General features: G+C 49.5%; 1 protein-coding gene across 1 annotated transcript; it reads right to left on the bottom strand.

Moving 5' to 3' along the window:
* Window positions 1–7626: 7626 nt before the first annotated feature.
* On the bottom strand, window positions 7627–10611 carry FOXD2 (forkhead box D2). The gene has a single exon (XM_075935941.1). The coding sequence runs from the start codon at window positions 9749–9751 to the stop codon at window positions 8498–8500; it is 1254 nt and encodes a 417-aa protein (XP_075792056.1). The 5' UTR covers window positions 9752–10611; the 3' UTR covers window positions 7627–8497.
* Between the last annotated feature and the right edge of the window lie 9332 nt (window positions 10612–19943).

The raw sequence follows: 19943 nt of genomic DNA, 5'->3' as shown, positions 1-19943 counted from the left end.
GCTCAGTAGCTCGCTGTACCTAAAACACACTTTGCACGACAGATCGTCACCTACACTTGTGTCTCTTCCCACCTTGGTTTTCTGTGAGGGATTTTAATTCAAGGGCAGAGGAGCAGTTTTGCTCCACGAACGGAAATTTCAGAGCGCTCCCACGTCACGGGACACTGAGCCTGAAAAATGAGAGGCGAGGATTGGAGGCGCTGGGAATTTTGCATGAGGAAGGACTGCAGGAACCAGACCTGTCAGTTTCACAGTGTAACTCCTCAGCAGCAAAGCATCGTCCAATGTTGTAACTTTAATAGTATGTCTGTGTACGTGTGGATAAAATTTCTTTTTTGATCAAATTAAGTAGTTGGTATAATTATGTTGTACACTCTGATTTGTGAATCTGACCCTAATTAAACAGGAGATATTGGGAGAGGGCTGTGTAATTAACAAGAACCTGAAACATTGATTAGAGACACGTTCTTTTCTGCAGGATTAAACACAGAAAGAATAAATCCATTCCTTCTCCCCCTCCCCCCAATGTATGATCTCCCTGGCAGATTTTCATTATATTTTACAAGGCTATCTTTGGCAGCTGGAGAATATGAACTTTGGTTGGAAACGAATATTAATAACGTGCGATTCAAATATATATATATATATATATATATATATATATATATATATATATATATATATACACACACACATCTCGAGGCACACAAATGATATAGCATGCCTTGCCAAAATAAACACGAGACATTTCTAAAAGAAGGCAAAAGATCCTGGGGTTTGATGGAGGAAAATAAGATATGCTTTTCGGAGCCCAATTTTGGAATTAAACGGTATTAAATATTAACCAGGCGCCTTAGACTGGGACATACATCTATTTCAGCGAGGTGCCCTTTACAAGAATCAGCTAGCCAATAGACTGATTTAGTTTGTCAACATTTTATCCCTGGGTATCATCAAAGGAGTATCAAGAGCCATTAGAATTAGCATTTGAATTAAGATGGAGATGGAAACCCGAGATCAAAGGCTGCAGGGCTTGTTACGTGCCATCCTGACACCTGTTGCTATGAACTACATAGACTCAAAGGTTAATTTTATTTTTATTAAAAAGATAGCACCATGCGCAAGAAATGCTAGGCAGAGTTAAATGGAAAAGGGAGGGAGGGGGGAGTTTCCATTAGGGGCATAAGGTGTGTTCAGCCTGGAGTGTCGCGCAGTTAAGGGTTTAATTAATGCCGAGGTGACAGTATAAAGCACAGCTCCTATGACAGTATCTCAGTGGGTAACCCTGTTTCACTCCTGAGCTCCGGTAAATTCGAAGCAATCCGATTCTGAGTTTACAATTTAAAACAAAAATCGTGACTACCTTGATTGTCTCTCCAGCCTCCCAGCTGCACGCGAGTCACGCCCCTTTAAAAGTCTTTCGATTGCCACCTGTACAAGGGAGACTCAGGTCTCTGTCTCGCCTGGGCATCTTTCTGGGCGAAGCAGCGACGCGAGCCGCTTAATTCCTTCAGCGAAAATACAAACAAAAAGAGGGGCATTGGTTTATCCGGGCGCAGACACCCGCGGCTTGCCGTTTAACTTGCCCAGTTAAAATATTGAGGGGGGAGCCCGATCGCAAACGCCATGCAAGCCCCCTCCGTCCAGGTTCCATTCACCGCAAGGCAAAGAGCTTGAACTCTTGTAATTCTTCCAGCGGCGTGCAGCAAGTCAAAGCTAGCCCCGCATTTTAGAACTGGAATTCTACAGCATGGCACAAGATACCTCTTGGACAAGGGGCTCTCCAAACCTAACTCAGGGCCGCTCACTAAAGACAGTATCGATTTCCCATCCGGTGTGGACCGAGCACGAAAAATAACCATACCCATCCGACACACCAGCAACACAGCCAGAAAATCTGGCCGCGGCATTTGAAGGAATCCGTTTCAAGGCTGGAGAAGGGCGAAACTAGCAAAAAAGGGAGTGCGAGGACTCAGCATAAAACGCAGGGAAAACGGAGAGAAAGCTTATTTCAAATCTCCTTTGGTTCTTTCCTTCAACTAACAAGTCCTTTAACTAGCCAAATCCACGCTGAGTTCCCGTGTTCGATCCCAACCTTATGCAACACAAATGTATCTTTATTATTTTTTTTTTTTAAATCACAGCCCTTTTGGACCGGAAGGAATTATATACACGCCAGCTATTTGTTTACAAATCTCCCTTTTTACTACAGTTAATTAGCCCCGAGGGCAAAAGTCAGGGAATGCTTCAAGAAGAGTGAGACGAAGATGGATTTTTTTAAAAAAAAAAATCCTCACAATTAATTATATCCTGAAAGGGTGATCTTTTAAAAAGTGCAAACCCATGCATCGTCTTGCCTAAAAACAATCCAAATGCGGTTCGTTGCAACTTTTGCTTCTGCCTTCCAACAGGGAAGACTGTTTGCAATTGTGCTGTGACAAAGTATAAAGTGTATTTGTAGACATGGAGCATAGGTGTTTGTGAAGTGCAGGCTTTTTTTCTTCCCTCCCCTTCATTAGACCCGGAAGCGTGAAGGCTAAACTGAAAGAGGGAGCAAAGTTTGCAGCTTGGCTGATCGGTGCTTTAAAGGTCCACAAAAGCCAGATATTTAAGCGTGGAATTGAGACCAGATACAACGACTCTCGTGTCACCATCTATTCGAGCGTATGAAGCAACACATTTCTAAATATTCACACGCGAGTCGTCCAGAGAGGGCGGGGGTTACTCTCTGAGCTCCGAAATGCCACCCTGAAAAAGTTCCTCTGAGGATCTCCACCATAAATCTGTATTTCATTTCAACAATTCCAAGGGGTTACCCTCCACGCCGCCTTGCAAGCCGAGTCAAACTGACAAAGCCTATTTCTTCTCTCGTAGCTACCAACAGCCCCTCACAAATGGGCTTTTCAAAGCCTCTTAAGACGGAGAAAGTTTTAAACTTCATTAAGCGGCCAGTAAGACGACCCTTTGGGCCTGAGTTTAAATATGCCAGATTTGATCCCTAAATAAAAGAGGGGTTAAAAATAGATTTTTTTTCGGATGGGGGGGGGGCTCTACTGCCCTCAAACTTCAAACAAATAACCACGTTTACTATGAGTTTTGCGTGTCTGCATTTTCCTAGGGCTACAGTCCATGGGTGGTCGCCCATGCAAAAACAAAAATCCTTCAGAAAACTAACAAGAAGAGACACAAATTAACATGGTTAATAAGCCCCTCGCTTTATCCCAAGGCAAATGGAGTCTGTCTAATGTCACCACGCCGGGCCGTGCGGCAGAAAGCCCCCATGTGGAAGCCCCAGCTACTCATAGATTGGCGTGAAATATCTGAACACCGTTGTATGACATTTTCCACCCCGAACTTGCCGCTTGTGTGCCCAAAGAAAAAGGGCTTTGAAGATTTTAAAACATAGGGAAATTCAAGAAGTAATATTTTTGTTTCTAAAAGGGAGAAGGGAACGGGGGAGTATAAAGTAGCTGATTCAAATGGTGTCTACACTTGGAAATTGTTCCGAAATAACTTATTTCGAAATAACTCCGAAAATAATTTAATTTGTGTAACTTTATACCGAAGGGGGCGAGGAACGTTGAGTACTGGGGGGAGAGGGGGGGAGAAAAGTCCACTCTCGTGCAAAGATTTGTCTTCATTCACAAGTCAGAGAAAGGAACAAGAAAAAACTGGCTACTGGAATTCAGATGCAAACTAGCCTGAAAATGGGGGTTTCTTCTCGGGGGTTTCTTCTCGGTCACAGCAAAGTAAAGAGGCCAGGGCCACGCGGGGAAGGGATAGTCACTGGAAAGCAGGTTTATTTGGGAAGAGGGGCAGGGTGTTTTCCACCAGCCAGATAATTTTTCAGCACTCCGGTTAAACATAAAGACAGAACATTACTGGAGAAAAGAACAGGGCTTCTGACCTCCCCTAATTCCCCAAATCAGCTGAAACTCTCCTGCCGGCCTCTGAGCCCAATAATGCAGGCGAGAGCTTGCCAAATGCATGCAAGATGCTAGGAGAGTTTTGAATGTGGTTCCCAGTGGCCAAGGTTTCCGAGGGGAATGCGCGGTGGGGATTCAAGAGCGAGATCGAAACTGACACGCGCGGTCCCCTCTGTCCCAAGAATCTAGATCACTTGATTTAGGCCAATGACTGGGAAGAGGGGGAGGGGAATCTAGCAATGAAAAGGGGGGTTCCCTCCACACGAGCTATGTTTGGAAACGTGTGACAACTTTGCTTGGCTCAGTCACACTAAGTCACCTCGGAAGGTCCCGCCCTTTTGCAAAGAAGAATATTGCTCCGAAGGTTTGTTCTGCCTCGTCATGTGAAGGGGGAAAGGTTACGACTAAAAGGGCGAAGCGGTCTCAAAACTACACTGGTCACATGCTTCGGGCCCTTGAAAGCGAAGCTTGAATCAAACTCGCGTCGACTAGAAGCGGCCAGATGAGTTAGCATCTTCCGAACAGCTGCTTTTTCTGTTCCTGTCTCTTCCACTGACACCCCGGAAAGCCCCCCTCCCGAACAAAACCCCACCCCATTCACAATCTACCAAGGAAACCTTTGCAAAAAAAAGGGAGCCCCCAGGAACCGAGAAAAGGTAGATTTTGGATCGGTTCTGCGGTTATTCAGGCACAAACACTAAACACACTCAAACCAAAGAACTCCCCTAGCAAGGAAGGACCAGCGGATCGGGCCCTGCGTGTGATTCAGACTTCAATTTTTCCCAGGTTGAATAAGGATTTTCTTTTTCTTTAAAAGAATCCACTGCAGCTTGCAAACAACCGAACAAATTCAGAGCAGAATTTTGGCAAGAGAGACCTGAGACAGACTCCAGGGTTCAACATGGCTCGGTGGCCGGTTATTCCCAATGCTCCGCTCCCCTTCCCAATAAACAAACAAACAGACAAACAACCCCCTTCCTTTAGCCAGCGAGGCGTGAAAAACGATCCTCCACGAACGCTTAAAAATAATGCCCCGTGAAGCTCAAACCTACAGAGTCACCCAGCCTCGTAATTACAGGCCATTATCCGCGGTGCCTATAAAGCCTCCCCCCCCCCACACACACAGTTAACATTATTCCGTGTTTCGCTGTTAACCCCATCGCCTTGGCAAGATTTGGCGGTGGGAAGCGCTTGAGCCGGTCGAAGATTAATTTAGATTCCTCCCTCGCTGTCAGTCCCCCTCCCCTTGAAAATATATCATCGCTTTCCAGGGAGGGGGGAGTTAGGGGTAGCGCAGAAAAAGTATGACACCCCCTCCCCCTGCGAAAGACTTATTAATTGCTCTCCTGCAAACAACCTAGACTTCATTCGTGGCAAAACCGAAGGCTCTTACACCAGACAAAATCGGGGGTGCAAAGGAGTCGGACCCCCCGCACATACATATCAACATGAAGGAATCCTACAGCATTCATGATGGATTAACCGACATACACATCATAAAATATTCGCGTCTACATACTCAGCTCATAGTTAGGCCTCTAGAGCACTGTAGAGCAAAATCAACTTTCCTCCCCAGTAGCAGGCTGCAATGTCAGAGACAAGTAAATGAGGAAGGTTGGATTTTGGCTCGTATTAAAAATTAAATAAATAAATAAAACAAAGAAGACATTGGTTACCTTGTCCTGGTAAGTTTCATTCAAGACCACAGCTGTAACAAAATATATTCGCACTTGATCTGAAGGAGGGGGTGGGGGAACGAATGGGCGAACGAAAACAAAATGCCAACCACCAAAGATTGTTTCAAGCTAACATAAGTAGGGCGCGGGGGGTCTGGTATATTTGAGCCCAGCATTGTTATATTCAACGAGCCAAGAGGGGAACCTCGAAACCTCGAAGTTGGGGTTGGATAGTGACTGTTCAGCAAGATGCAACAAAACCCTCTCTACCTGCCGTCGGGGGAGAGATTTGCCATGACAGGGGAAATCCCCGATCCCTGGTGGAGAGCAGCAAAATCTGTCTTCTATTCAGTGCCCCGTGTTTTAACTTTGCAAACCATCCGCTCCTAAACGCCACATGCCCTATGGACCGGATTTCGAGCTATTTTCTACCCACCACTACGTGCTAGGTTCGCTTTAGTTCCTTTCCACAATTTTCTCCTTCCTTCTCCTCAAGTGTTTTTTTTTTAATCGCTCACTACTTTTAAATCAAACCCACTTCTAAACCAATTCTCTCTTTTCTCCCTGTGGCTGCCACATGATTTAAAAAACAACCACCTCCTTCCTTACAGCGGATCCGAACACAGTTCAGTCGCTTCAGTATTTTATTCTAACTTCATCAAAGGCTCCGGGGAGAGGGAAAGGGCGGCGAGGGAGAGGGGGGGGCTGACCACCCCTCTACTAATGAGCTTGTCAGAAACACCCCCAACATCGCCCTTTCACGACTCGCCCGCAAAGAAAAAGGGAGGCCGGAGGAAGAAAAGAGCTACAAAGGCGAAGCCCTTCAGTTTTGCCACCATGTGCCTGGCAATCTGGAAAATAGATTCATTGGCCTCCTTTCCCCCACCCCCATGTCGAGCCTTGTCGCCCCTTTTGTGGGAGCTGGACATGAAAGGAGACAACCAAGTGTCTGGCAGAAGATCGCTTTTCAAAAGCCCCCCCCCCCCCCCGCCCACACACACACACAAACAGAGCCTCATCCGGAATCCCCCCTCCCTTGTCATATATCGATCTCTATGGGGATCGAGTCCATTAGCACAATGCGAAGCTAGTAAATGAATATTTTTTGGGGGGGGGGACTTTGGATGAATCAATAATTTTAACACCGCTTCCCCCCCCCCCCCCCTCCGCCCGCTTCAGTCTGGTTTAACATCACTCCAGGCTATTTGCGCCCCAGCTCCACAAGACAGCAGGATGCTGGGTAAAGTAACCCCGATTGCTTTCAAGTTTTCTTGGTGACAATACAAAAAAAAAGGGGGGGGGGGAAGGTGACGGGGCGCGTTTAGAGATGTTTGTTTACTTTTGTAAGTTGTTGCAGAATTTAAGCAGAGCTCAAGTTTCATTTGGTCATTCGCTCCAGGCCCCAGGAAAAACAAAAACCCTTCCATTTATTTTCCCATGTGTCAACGTTTCCAAACAAAATAAAAAGGGGGGGGGGACCCACGTATTCTCTCCCCTCTTCCCTTAGGAACAGCTTGGCAACAACAAGAATCCCCCCACCCTCCAAACAGGAGTTTAATGGGTTGCCTCTTGTAGAACCACAACTAAAAGTCTAATCATCGAAAGGAGATTTTATAAACCTGGAGCTAGCCTACTTTTAAAAGGGAAGAGTATTTACACAACGAGCAAACACCCAATTGAATTTTGACCTAGGAAGGGAGAGGAGCTAAGCAGTTTGGGAAATCAAAAGAAATAAAACTATTGTTAATCGCCTGCCCTTCTATTCCGTGTTAATCCATGTCTAGCGAGGAGATCGGTTCCGATTTAGGCCAGTTAAAACCTAACGAGCTGGTGCTTCGGTTTAGCCGGAGCTTTCGTTCTCAAGTCATAAAAAGCCCCACTCTCCGGAGATCTAACTGGGTTCATTTTAAAAAGTTAGACTCGGTTTTTAAATGAATTGGGTGGTTAATAGCCTTCAGCTTTCAGGCCCGGAGTTAGAGTGATCAGGTCTTCCACCAAGAAAATACATAAGAACGAACGATCGGTTTGGGGGTTTTCTTTTAAACAGTTCACACACATTTATTAATTTACACCATGGTGGACAAAATTGCTTTCTCCACAAAGGATTCACAGATTCTCTCAATAAAATAGATAGGAGGGACGCACAACGAGTGAGGAGAGGTAAGTGAATCGGCACAGTGTCTATATACAAATAATTACAGATACATTAAAAAAAAACACCCACACATTTAAGGGGTGGGGAAACTGGGATCAAAAGAATCAAAATGATAAAACTTCCTGACATTTGAATAGGTCTCATTAAAAACATCCCGAGTTTCACTGATTGTTTTTATAGTGGATGGTGCTTTATAAGTAAAGCCAACCACACCAAGATTATATATCTATCTATCTATATATGATGGGATCATTAAACATTTTCCTCGAGAACTGAACAAAAATATACCTTGGAGGAAACCCTTAAAACCAGAGCTTCTAGAAGGAACGCGCAAACGCTTTAAAAAAAATGCCCAGACGTTTGAAAACTTTCCTTGTAAGTTTAAAAAAAAATAAAAATAAAAACAACCACCCAACTTTCTTCAGGGTATTTGCAACTCGCAAAGAAAAAAAAATGTTTCCAAGACCATTTTCAAAAATTAACACCCAGGAAACGTTACATTTTAACCAGCTGAGTTTCCCATCGGACATTCCGGACACGTTATAAATATACTTTTGGATTTTTTGTGGGGCGGGTTAGAATACTTTTTCGAAGAAGGGAAGAGATTGACAGATCTGGATGCGAAAAAGAGACAACAAAAAGAGAAAGAGCGAGAATTCCTACCTTAAAACACAACAGGAGGAGAATGGGGGGGGAGGTATATTTTTGAAGGGGGGGCTTTTTTGGTTGGTGGGTTTCTTTTAAAAAGGGCAGCTACTCAGATTTGTGATTTTACTGGGAAAGTTCTGTCCCGGCTGCAGGAGAGAGTCGTGGGCCAAGTTTAAGTGGTTCTGTCCCGGTGCCAAAGCAGGAGTCAGCATGGCCAGGACCTGAGCCTGGCTCCCAACTTGGCCGGAGGCGTAGGGTGAGGTGGGGGAGCCGGTGAGGGGCGGCGGGGCAGCGCCCCCGATTATGTTGTCTATGGAAAACGAAGGCCTCCGGCTGCTGCCGCCGCTGCTCGTGTCTGTCTTGAGGGTCTGCAGCAGGGCGGCGGGCAGGGCGGTGGGGCTCAGCTGGGGGTGGTAGAACGGTTTCCTGCAGCTCAGCTCGCCGCCCAGGAAGGAGGGCAGGCCGGGGCCGCTGGAGAAGACCGAGGCGGCCGGGGGCGGAGGCGCGGACAGGGCCGGGCAGTGCGGGGGCTGGAAGGGGAAGGTGCCGCCCGCGCCTCCGGCCGCGGGATGGGGATGCGGGGGGTGGTAGCCCTGCATCTGCAGGCCGTAGTTGTAGCCGTAGGGTCCGTACGGGAAGCCGGGCAGGAAGGGGCCGGGGTCCCCCCCGGCTCGCAGCAGGAGCTCGGGGTGCTGGGGGTGCAGCGGCTGCGGCTGGCGCTTGAAGCGCTTGCGGCGGCGCAGGAAGCTGCCGTTGTCGAACATGTCGGCGGACTCGGGGTCCAGGGTCCAGTAGTTGCCCTTGCCCGGGTTGCCCGGCTCGCGGGGGATCTTGACGAAGCAGTCGTTGAGCGAGAGGTTGTGGCGGATGCTGTTCTGCCAGGCGGGGAACTTCTCCCGGTAGTAGGGGAAGCGGCCGCTGATGAACTCGCAGATCTCGCTCAGCGTCAGCCGCTTCTTGGGGCTCTGCAGGATGGCCATGGTGATGAGCGCGATGTAGGAGTAAGGCGGCTTCACCAGCGGGTTCTTCCCGCCGCCCGCCGCCGCCTTCTCCCCGGGCGCTGCGCCCCGGGCGCACGCCGGCTCCGCCGCCCCGGAGGGAGAGCGCCTCTCGGGGGAGCTCCCCCGGCGCGCCTGGCTGGGCAGGGGCAGCCCCAGGGGGTCGCCGTCGTCCTCCTCTTCCTCCTCCTCCTCCTCCTCGTCCTCCTCCTCGCTGAACTTGCCCCCGTCCTGGAGGGGCCCCACCACGTCGATGTCCGCGTCCTCCACCTCGGAGAGCGGCTCCTCCTCTGGGGAGTTGTCGGACATGATCCCGCAGCTGCTGCTCCGGCTCCGACCCAGAGTCATCCTCCAGCGGCTCGGGGAGCCGGGCCCGGGCTCCCCCCACCTAGCGGCGGCCCCCGGAATGGTCCCGAGCCGGCGGCTGCGGCTCCGCTCCGCTGCGCTCCGCCCGGGCACGGCCGGCAGCCGCTCCCCGCTCCTTCCCGGCCTGGGAGCGAGTCCGCGCAGGAGCCGGGCAGCTCTGGGTGGCGGCTGGAGGGGAGGGGGGCGAGAAGGGGGCGGGGGCTGCGATGGCTCCTTGGCAGCGCCGGGGGGAGGGGAGGGGATAGAAGAGGGGGTGGGGCAGAGGAGGGGGGGCAGAGGGCAGGCGGACTCCCCCAGCCCAGACCCAGCGGAACTTCTCACACACTGAGTCTCCTGCCTCGGCTCCCGAGGCCTTTATACGACAGCCAGCGCATCACGTGCTGCAGCCACCGCAGACATCCGCCAGCCGCCCCTTTGCCACTTACCCCTGGGGCAGCCTTCCCGTCTCTCGGGCCCGATCCCGGGCTGCAGCCAGGGGAGACGGGGCTGTCCGCCGGGGTTAGCTCCCCTCTGCCCCGGGCAGCTGCATCCATCGCTCGTTCTGCCCTCACCCTGCGCCCGCCGCTTCTCTCTGGGACGGCTGAGACGCCCTCTCTCTTCGCCTAGGCAAACCCACCTCCCCAGGGCTTGAAAGCCTCCCTCTCGGCGCCCGCACGGTCTGGTGCAGGCGGCTCTCTGCCTCATCTAGGCGGAGTCCTCCGCAGCGGACAGGCTCAGCGCGCCAGCTCCAGATTCGCAGCCCGTCGGTGCGAACCGACGGCGCCCGCTTTGCTCCGCACCTGAAATCTCGCTCCCAGCAACGTGTCCGATCCCCCGCGTTCCTGCCCCCTGGTCCTGCAGCGAGCAGACGGCTGGCTGCACTGAATCGGCTGGAGCGCAGAGTGGGGGGGGGTGGATTAAGAGGGTGGAACTGGAAACACGCGGATGCTGCCCACAGCAAAGCGTGGAAAGGTCTTTGGAGTGCGGAGTGCGAACCGGATCCGCTCCCAACGCGCCCCACTAGCGAGCTAGCGCCGAAGGGCCGGGCTGATGCAGCTGTGGGCACGTGTATAAGGAGCAGAAGGGATCAAGGGGGCGCTTTCCCCAAGGAGGTTGTTTCCTCGCCCGGGTCCTTTAAGCCCATGATCAGGGGCTCCGCCAGAAACGCACCTTGGAGAGATGCAGGGTCGTGGGGCCCCTGGGCAGATGCTGCGGTTCCAGGGGAAGAGTTTCCTTGGAAGCTCCTCGCCTTGGCCAATGCACCTTCCGGGCACCCGGCAGGGCTTCGCCAATGCAGCTTTTTATGACTCCCTGCAGCTTTCAAGAAAGCCACCTTATTTGCCCTGCCCAGAGGGCCCTGAGCGCAAGGAAGCTGCCAACGGGCAGGTGTTGGGAGGAGGGGGGAATACACCTTCAGGCAACCTCCAGGCAAAGCAGCTCCCAGCGAGAGGCCTGAGGAGGTAAGAGGTTACCCACCCTTCGCCCTTCCCACGGAAAACCTGGGAGCCCAGCTTTCGGGCCCGATCCTTCTTCCCTCCCCTGTGAGTGTGGGGGCTTAGCCAGGAACGTGTCACAGCAGTGTGGACAGAAATTCCGCCCTGTATTCACAGGTATGCGACGCAGGCTTTGGTAACTCGCTGGAACGAGTGTGCCCCAAGAACTGCAACCCGGAGTCAGCGCCCCAGTGGAGCCGTGCGCCAAAGCACCGCCGTGTTCACGAAGCTGCGAGCAGACCCAAAGCGGCGGATTAGATGCAGATAGTCCAGGGTGCAACCTCCGGGCGCACCTGCGAGGAACCCCAGAGCACCGCCGCCAGCACCAGCGCAGGAAGAGGCCGCTTTTTCAATGGGGTCTTGCACCGAATCAACGCACAATCTGTTTAGCACCTTGATGCTGGATTCGGAGCGATTTTTCCGTAACACCCCTCACCCCCTTCTCGGTAGCTACACTGGAGCCAGAAAAGAGCTCCAGAAATCACATCTTCCTGACTGCTGAAAACTAAGCAAGGGAGGATGGAGGAGAAAGAGGAGCAGATCAAGTTCGTGAGACGGGAACACTTTATTTCCATCCGCCGTGTGTGTCACTTTTGCACACGCTGCTCCTGCAAGCCCCTTTTCTTTAGTATCACTCTCTTTGAGGCGCTCTCACAAGGGGAGTCTGGTGAACGCACAAGCTTCCCCGATTTGTGTGTCTTGCGGAGAAAGCGAAGGGGAGATCGTGAGCGAGAGGATGCAGTCCCTGTAAATCCAATTAGTTGTAGAGAGGCCAGGTTGGCCAGGCGCTTTCCTTTCCTCCACCACCGATTCCACGCCTGGCCCTCCCCACAGAACGAATGGGGACGCGCAAAATTAGGACCCGATCGTGCAGCCCTGCTATGGCCTCTGAAATCGCCCGAGGGAGAAAGGCTGACCCGCGAGGAGGGTTGCAAGATCTGGGCCCGCCTGCCTAATCAGAGAAATCTATCCCAGGCTCCGGGGGGGAAGTGCCCGCTTCCCCCAGGTGTGGGAAAGGTTCTAGAGGCAGCATTCGATGGGGGGGGGGGGGAGCGCGCCCTCCTCCTACCCCACCCCTGGAATGTCCGCAATGGGGATTTCAAACAGAGCCCCGCGTTTAGCAGTGTGAGAAATTGCAAGTGATGAATCGCAGCTCGCTGCTGCTGAAGAACAGGTGTGGCCATTTGGTGGTCAAATCCCCAGGACTAATAGCGCTGCACTGGGCCAAGCAGCTGCATCCCCCCTCCCCCTCCAAATACCAATCACAATTATTCAGCTCCTAACGACTTGGGCAGAGGCGAGCTCCAATTAGAGGGCTCCTTAATAAATTTCATTACTGCGTGCCAGGCATTTCACTGGACTTCTCCAGTTTAAATCAAGAGGCAAGACCCTGGCCCCCACACAACTAAGTAAATCATTGTTTTAGCGCTGGAATCGAGGATGGTTTTGTTATTGACCAATTTTGTAAAGACATCATGATTACAACCACTCAAGAGGAAGACAACAGCTGCAGTCTCTTACATTTACACTCCTTTAATCCCACTCTATATTTAAATTCTCCGGATACTTAGCATCTTTTCTATTCATTTTGTTTAAATTAGCTACCGAATAAACAGCGCCTTAGAAACCTGATGAGGAAGAACAAATGTAGGAGCAGGGTCGACTTTTCCTATTTTTATGATGTAAAAATAATAATTCTAACCTCTATAAACGAAAAAGTGTTACCTCCTCCCCCCCAAAAAAATCCGAAACAGCTGCTAGCGATTCCGACCACACACACAAAACGTGCTATTGAATTTCCGCTTTGTGTATTTCATGACTCAAAGTAACTGCCGGGACCTAGTGTCTTTACGGGTGTGGAAAACCTTTTAATTTTGAAATCATTAAGGAGAGGTCAAGGCATCTGCGAAACTCTTCCCCAACTCCCAGATTTCGAAATCGAATCTAGAGCGCACGGGTAGGAAGCGGAGATGAGACTGACAAAAGGAGTTTTTGTAGTTGAAAATTTCCGGTCGTTGCTATAGATAGAAGCCTCCACGCCTGCCTGGTTGAGTCACGTCACAATTCAGCTCGATCGGATTCAGAGTTTCCTTTCCTGAAGTTGGCACGCTGAGGTCCTCCAAGAAAACACGAGTCGAAATGAAACAGATGTGGTTTTATGTTCCTAGACTTCCCATCACTTGGGCAAATAATACAGTGCCCAGGCGGTATAAATGGGCTGGTTTTCGTGCCCTCCCCTACGACAGCTGCTCCCCTGTCTAAATCGAATTGTGTTTGGTCTAAATGCTAACCGCATGTAATGTTAAACAGGCTCGGAGATCAACCACAAAGAGCTGAACCCAGTGATAATCAAGGATTCGGCCAGGCTAGTAGGTAGACACTTCGCTGAAATCACACGCTCACCTGCGTTCAATTTAGGTCTCTACTTCGATAGAAACCCTGTCCCGTTTCAAACCCCGTAGGGGCCATGCCACTAGAAAGATTTCAAAGAAATTCTGGAATAAGGATGATATTTGTTTCTAGGGAAGCAGGAAGGCTCAATGCATCTGGTTTACTCTGCAGAGATTCTATCAGCTGGCGTGAGGCAAATCTCTGCATGCATCCCTCACATTCCTCTCTTCTTTAGCATTTAGGATACTGGCCTAAAGTAAAGCACATGGCGAGTTAACAGGTTTGAGTTCTAAATATAACAGGCCTAGATCAGCGGGGACTGGCATTCCTAAAGAAAAATAGAACTCGGTTTCACATCGGCAACGGTCCGAGGAGAGAGACTTTAGAAGAACACTTTCCCCTTTAAAAGCACTTCTGTTGGTAAAACTGATCTGATATTCTTAGCCTCGTGGCTCAGTTTTCTCCCACCAGATTGGCAGTAAGTGAGCTGGTGGACCAAAGAAAGAAGTATTCAGCAACCCTTCTGAAAGGGGTGAGCAAGAGAAAGCTGCGACTGGTATTATGACAGATGGTCGCATCACAGATTTTTTTTTTGTAAGTTTTTCTTTTAAATGTTTCCTTGGCATATTGGGTTTCAAAATGAGATAGACAATAGGTCAGTCAAATTGCTGAGACACGAGTCTAGCCGCAGATAAAATGACACTCTGTTCCTATGGTGTGTTCTCTTTTAGTTTCCCCAAACACTCCCAGTTATAAGAGGAGGCAGACAAAACAACATCACAGCACGCTCTAGGAAGGATTGCTGTTCAGTTTCCATCTTCAATCTTCTCCCCACCCCACAATCTATCATCTGTCGGTGAGGAATCTCACCCCCTTTCTGAAATATGGATTTACACAATATTTTAAGGGGATATGCCATCAAAAGTGGCCCCAAAATAAAGCCATAATCAGATCTGTTTCCTATGTTGCTGTTCCCTGATGTGACTCTTGCATAGTATAAACACAAGTTAGACTGCAAAATTATGTTAGCACAGCAATTTTGCTAACCCTGCTCCCTATTTTCACTATACGCCTTTGACATGTTATTACCCCCAACTGAGTGGAAATTGGTTAGGCTAATGTTTATTCGGGGTGCATTTTTCCTTAACCAGAGTATACAAGATTTCCCCCTCCCCCAAGCTTTGCATTTTAAAAACATCCCTTAAAGTTTGAGACCGACTGGCCAATTACAAGACTTTTGCCTTTACATGAATTAATAATTCGTAATAACGAGTGCTACTTCAGGAAACCTATGACAACAGGAAGGGGCCCAAATTTTGAATTTAACAAATAAACTTCCTGCTGACTGGTTTCAGTGGAAACGGGTTGGGTCCCAGTCACGTTTTGAGGATGAGACAGTGGGGAGAGAATGTTTTTCTTCTGAAAACCTTAAGTCAGTCTGTCTGGAATCTTGGTCTTTTTCCATTTGCCAAAGGTTACCGAGAGTGAATAAGGAACAATTCCAGAAGTACCTTGTTAGAACGAAAGATTTGATTTCTTACCTCTAGCTCCTTGCATTGAGATTGTCCATGCACAAGTCTGTAGTGAATTGATGTTGGCCAGACAAGTCTTTCTTAGCCAAGGGCCTGATCCTGTGTACTCCTTACAGGAGTAACATTCAGAGTAGGAAGCTGTCTGTAAAGAAAGCGCAGGATTAGTGGTCAGCCTGATACTTGATTTGTCTAGACACGTGTAGGTTACTGTAGAGCTTTCACTTTTCCATAGCAGACATAATTGCTCCTGGGCTCTTTGCCGATGATCTATTGGTTTTTTTTTTTTTTATGCTTCCTCAGTTGAGTACCATATATGTTCACTTATTCTGATGAAACCCATCTCCAGGTCCCCAAAGGCTCCTTGATGGATTCTGCTGCACTGCCTTGTTGCTATCAAGCTTTGGCTGTCCTAGAACTTATTTGGAAACTCTAAAAAAGACAGATCTGTTGCTGCCTGCGCTATCCCAAGGGTCTCTTTTTCCACTTATGTGATTTCCTTTGATGCTAGTTCTCTTCTTTCAGTTTCCAAGGTTCAGAATATCTGATCCCTCCGTGACTCTGAACCCCTTTGTCAGCTACATATTACTCAGATTGCAGACACTTATTTACTAGGATTTTGGCCTGTTTCCAGTCTGCGGCCCATGCTGCAGCCTCCTTTCATGATGCTGGATCCCAAACATGATTTTAATCACAGCCTAGGTGCACACCCCAGATATTTCCATCAAGTTGCAACCAGCAGAGAATTCTACAATTGGAAAAGTCAGTCACTGTTGTGCTCAGGTATTTTAGATCCTAGTTGTTTTGGCCAGCTCTTTTTAAACATAGGTGTCTAAAAGTGGATTCCTAAATAAAGAATGATCTGATGTTCCAAATTGTTGAACACCAAACATTTTTTTCATTAATTTCAATGGGAGCTTTGGTTGGCTTTTAAAGATGCCTATGTGATTTTAGGAGCACAAGTCCAGCTGAGTTTTCCATTGGATCCTTAGGACATTGGGGGCGGGGAATCAGACCACCAATTTGGAAGCATAAATATGGATTTACAGGCTTAGCTTTAGGCATCCATGTTTGATTTGTCCCTCCTTTATAGAGATTACTTCCATTGCATATTAAATTATGACTCAATCTTGGGTGGACTCTTAAAACTCAGCTGTTTACAAAAGGCTTGTATCAAAGCAGGTTGTAATTCTTCATTCTCATATGAAAAGTCTGAGATACAAACAAGTGACTAAGGGGAACTTGGTATTCTCAGCTCATAGGAAACCATGTGCATTTTTTAAAACACACCAGATCGGGGTCTCCTCTTTGCCATTAAACAAACCAAAAATACATCATCTAAATGAATAAAGATACTCATGCTTTGGCAAATGCAGCCACACCCAAATGCAGAAAAGCAAGCATGCCATCCACACGCAGAGAGAAAAATATCTTTAAAATACTAGTAAGTAACAGATCGGTTATCTTCAATCCCCAGAAAAATCTCAGAATTGTATAAAAGAGGCAATGTTTTCCAACGGTGGGTGTCTGTAATAACACATCTGAATAAAAGGCCTGATTCACATGGATGCCGAGCAAAAACAGCCTCTATTTGAAAATCTTGGTCAACGCGGAGTCAGCTGGAGTCATGCAAAGTTTTCTTGCCACCGCTAACCTTCTCCTGTTGTCACCCAATGGACAAAGGCTCCCGTGTGGCCAACAAGAGTAGAGAATGAGTCTGAATAATGCCTGTGTAATCCAGCTGCCGTGAGTTAAGATCAGCCCTGCCCTACCCGGCATTGCCTTAATTCGCTACACACTGGATGTGGTTGGTCAAGACACACAATGATCCCATGGGATTGCATCACGGCCTCCTCCTTAATATCTGGGACTGGGCAGATGCCTCCTGTTGCTTGAACTTGAATGCTTTTCCAGTGAGTGGACAGCATGAATGGATCCAGCCATTGTGCATGCGTGGATATGGTGGGAAGCAGTCTGGGGACACAAGGCTGGTATTGTGATAGCATCTAGGGGCCTAGCTGGACTCAGGATCCCACCGTGGTTGGCGTTGCCCAAACATGGAGGGAAACAAAGTCATGGCCCTGAAGAACATCCCATCTAAATAAATAAGACTGAGAGGTGGGAGAGGAAATAGAGGTATAACGTGGTTAATTGACAAGCCCCATGGGCACAGTAGCTTGATGGCAAAGCTGAGAACAGCACACAGGTGCAGGCCTGCCAACAGGTGCAGCGGCCCCGGGACCTGGTGATCCAAAAGGGCCAAGGACTCCAGGACACCACTACTGTGGCAGTCGTGGCAGCTGGGGCCCCATGCCACCAGAGCCCCACATGCCATGCTCCAGGCAGCGCTGAGGGCTGTGGGAGCAGGAGAACTTTCCCAGCTAAACATCTAGACTATGTTTACACTGGCTCGATTTTGTGCCAGAGATATGCAAATGAGGCCAAGCATGGAATATCGCTGAGCCTCATTTGCATATCTAATGAGCCACCATTTTTGTGGAAGAGGCTCTTGCGCCAGAAGGAGCTGTCTACACGGCCCCTTCTTGTGCAAGAAAAACCCTCTTGCGCAATGCCGCTATGCTAGTGGTTCCCAACCACTGGAGGTTGCCGGGCACCTGGGGGCGTGGCCATTCGCCCGCCGGGTGCCAGAGGGCGGGGACACTTGCGCGGCTGGCGGCAGGGCCCCCCATAGCCGTGTGCCCGGGGGTGGGGCCCCGTCCAAGGGCCGCGTGCCCGGGGCCAGAGCCCCCCCCCCAGTGCCGCACACCCGGGGCCGGAGCCCTCCCCCAAGCGCTGTGTGCCTGGGGCCAGCGCCCCCCCCAAGTGCCACGCGCCCGGAGGTGGCGCCCCCTCCAAGCATCGTGCGCTCAGGGCCGGCACCCCCTCCAAGCACCACGCACCCAGGGCCGGAGCTCCCCCCCAAGTGCCGTGCACCCGGGGCCGGTGCCCCCTGCAACACCGCGCGCCCAGAGTGCGGGCGGCCAATCCGCAGTGCTCCCGGGGCCGGCTCCAGCACCATGCATGCACCATGTGCCCAGGGCCAGGCCAGCCCCGAGCACTTGGCGTGTGCACACAAATGCCCTCGTGGGCGCCATGGCACCCATGGGCACCGTGCTGAGGACCACTGCGCTACGCTGATTATTTTGGGGAATAACGGCATTGCTCAAGATGGAGTGGCCACCAGGGCACCTGTGTTTTTTCCTCTTCTTCTGAAAGAACTCCCTCTTCCCCGTCCACACGCTCCCTTTTTGCCAAACAGCTTTTTTGCAAAAAGGTGTTCTTCCTCATAGATGAGGACTACCAATACCGCAAAAACCCCCTCTGGTCTTTTGATTTACTTGTGGAAGAATACAATTACAGTGTGGGCGTTTCTCAAGGTTTGTCAGAAAAACAGCCGTGTTTCTGACAAAACTCTGTAGTGTAGACATACCCTGAGAATCAACTAGTTTTCTTCACTTTCCTCAAAGTAACTTCATCTAGATTGCTTTTACAAGTCTGCATACCAGGTGATCATGTGGGACTCGGTCAAAAGAGTCCCTGAAATCATAGAATCATAGGACTGGAAGAGACCTCAAGAGATCCTCTAGTCCAGTCCCCTGCCCTCACGGCAGGGCTAAGTATTCTGCTACAGCATCCCCTATATTATATCTATTGTGTTCCCCCTTCCACTAGGCAAATGACCCGGTCGAAGAAGGAATTCAGATTAGTTCAGCATGATTTGTTCTTGACAAATCCATACTGGCTATTCCTTAGAATGCTAGTATCCCCCTAGGTGCTTACAAATTGGAACAAATTATGAAACTGTTAAAGTTACGTCTATAATTTCCCTGCTGGTGCTCAGCCTCGGGTGAATTTTAGCCTAACAAGTAGAAAGTTGATTTTTTTTCCAGACCCCCTGCTGAACAGCTACAACATCCCTCTCTGTCCCGTGGCTATTAGCTCACCCATTCATTGGGAATTATAGAATCATAGAATCATAGAATACTAGGACTGGAAGGGACCTCGAGAGGTCATCGAGTCCAGTCCCCTGCCCTCATGGCAGGACCAAATACTGTCTAGACCATCCCTGATAGACATTTATCTAACCTACTCTTCAATATCTCCAGAGATTGAGATTCCACAACCTCCCTGGGCAATTTATTCCAGTGTGTGACTACACTGACAGTTAGGAACTTTTTCCTAATGTCCAACCTAAACCTCCCTTGCTGCAGTTTAAGCCCATTGCTTCTTGCTCTATCCTCAGAGGCAAAGATGAACAAGTTTTCTCCCTCCTCCTTATGACACCCTTTTAGATACCTGAAAACGGCTATCATGTCCCCCCTCAATCTTCTCCTTTCCAAACTAAACAAGCCCAATTCTTTCAGTCTTCCCTCATAGATCATGTTCTCTAGACCTTTAATCATTCTCGTTGCTCTTCTCTGGACCCTCTCCAATTTCTCCACATCTTTCTTGAAATGCGGTGCCCAGAACTGGACACAATACTCCAACTGAGGCCTAACCAGCGCAGTTCCAAGTTCTAGGGCTTCCATGCCCTGTAAAATTCAAGTGGCTGATTTAGAAATGGGTTGCCAAGATGCTACAGGGACTGGGATCTTTCCTCTCTGCTTAGGTTGCAAGCAGCCCCTAAAAACTGATCTCTGCTACTTGCACTGCTGAAGAGCAGATCCTCATTCTGCTCCTAGCTGACTTCATACAGGGCGGCTGTGAGTCATTCACTAGTATCTGTGTGCACTCCTGGAAGCATAGGCCCCCAACTCCCTGGGGGTTCCCACTCTCATAAAA

Source organism: Pelodiscus sinensis, chromosome 9 (assembly GCF_049634645.1).
Source record: "Pelodiscus sinensis isolate JC-2024 chromosome 9, ASM4963464v1, whole genome shotgun sequence".
NCBI classification, from domain to species: Eukaryota; Metazoa; Chordata; order Testudines; family Trionychidae; genus Pelodiscus; species Pelodiscus sinensis.
This window is presented reverse-complemented; position numbering and strand designations above follow the sequence as displayed.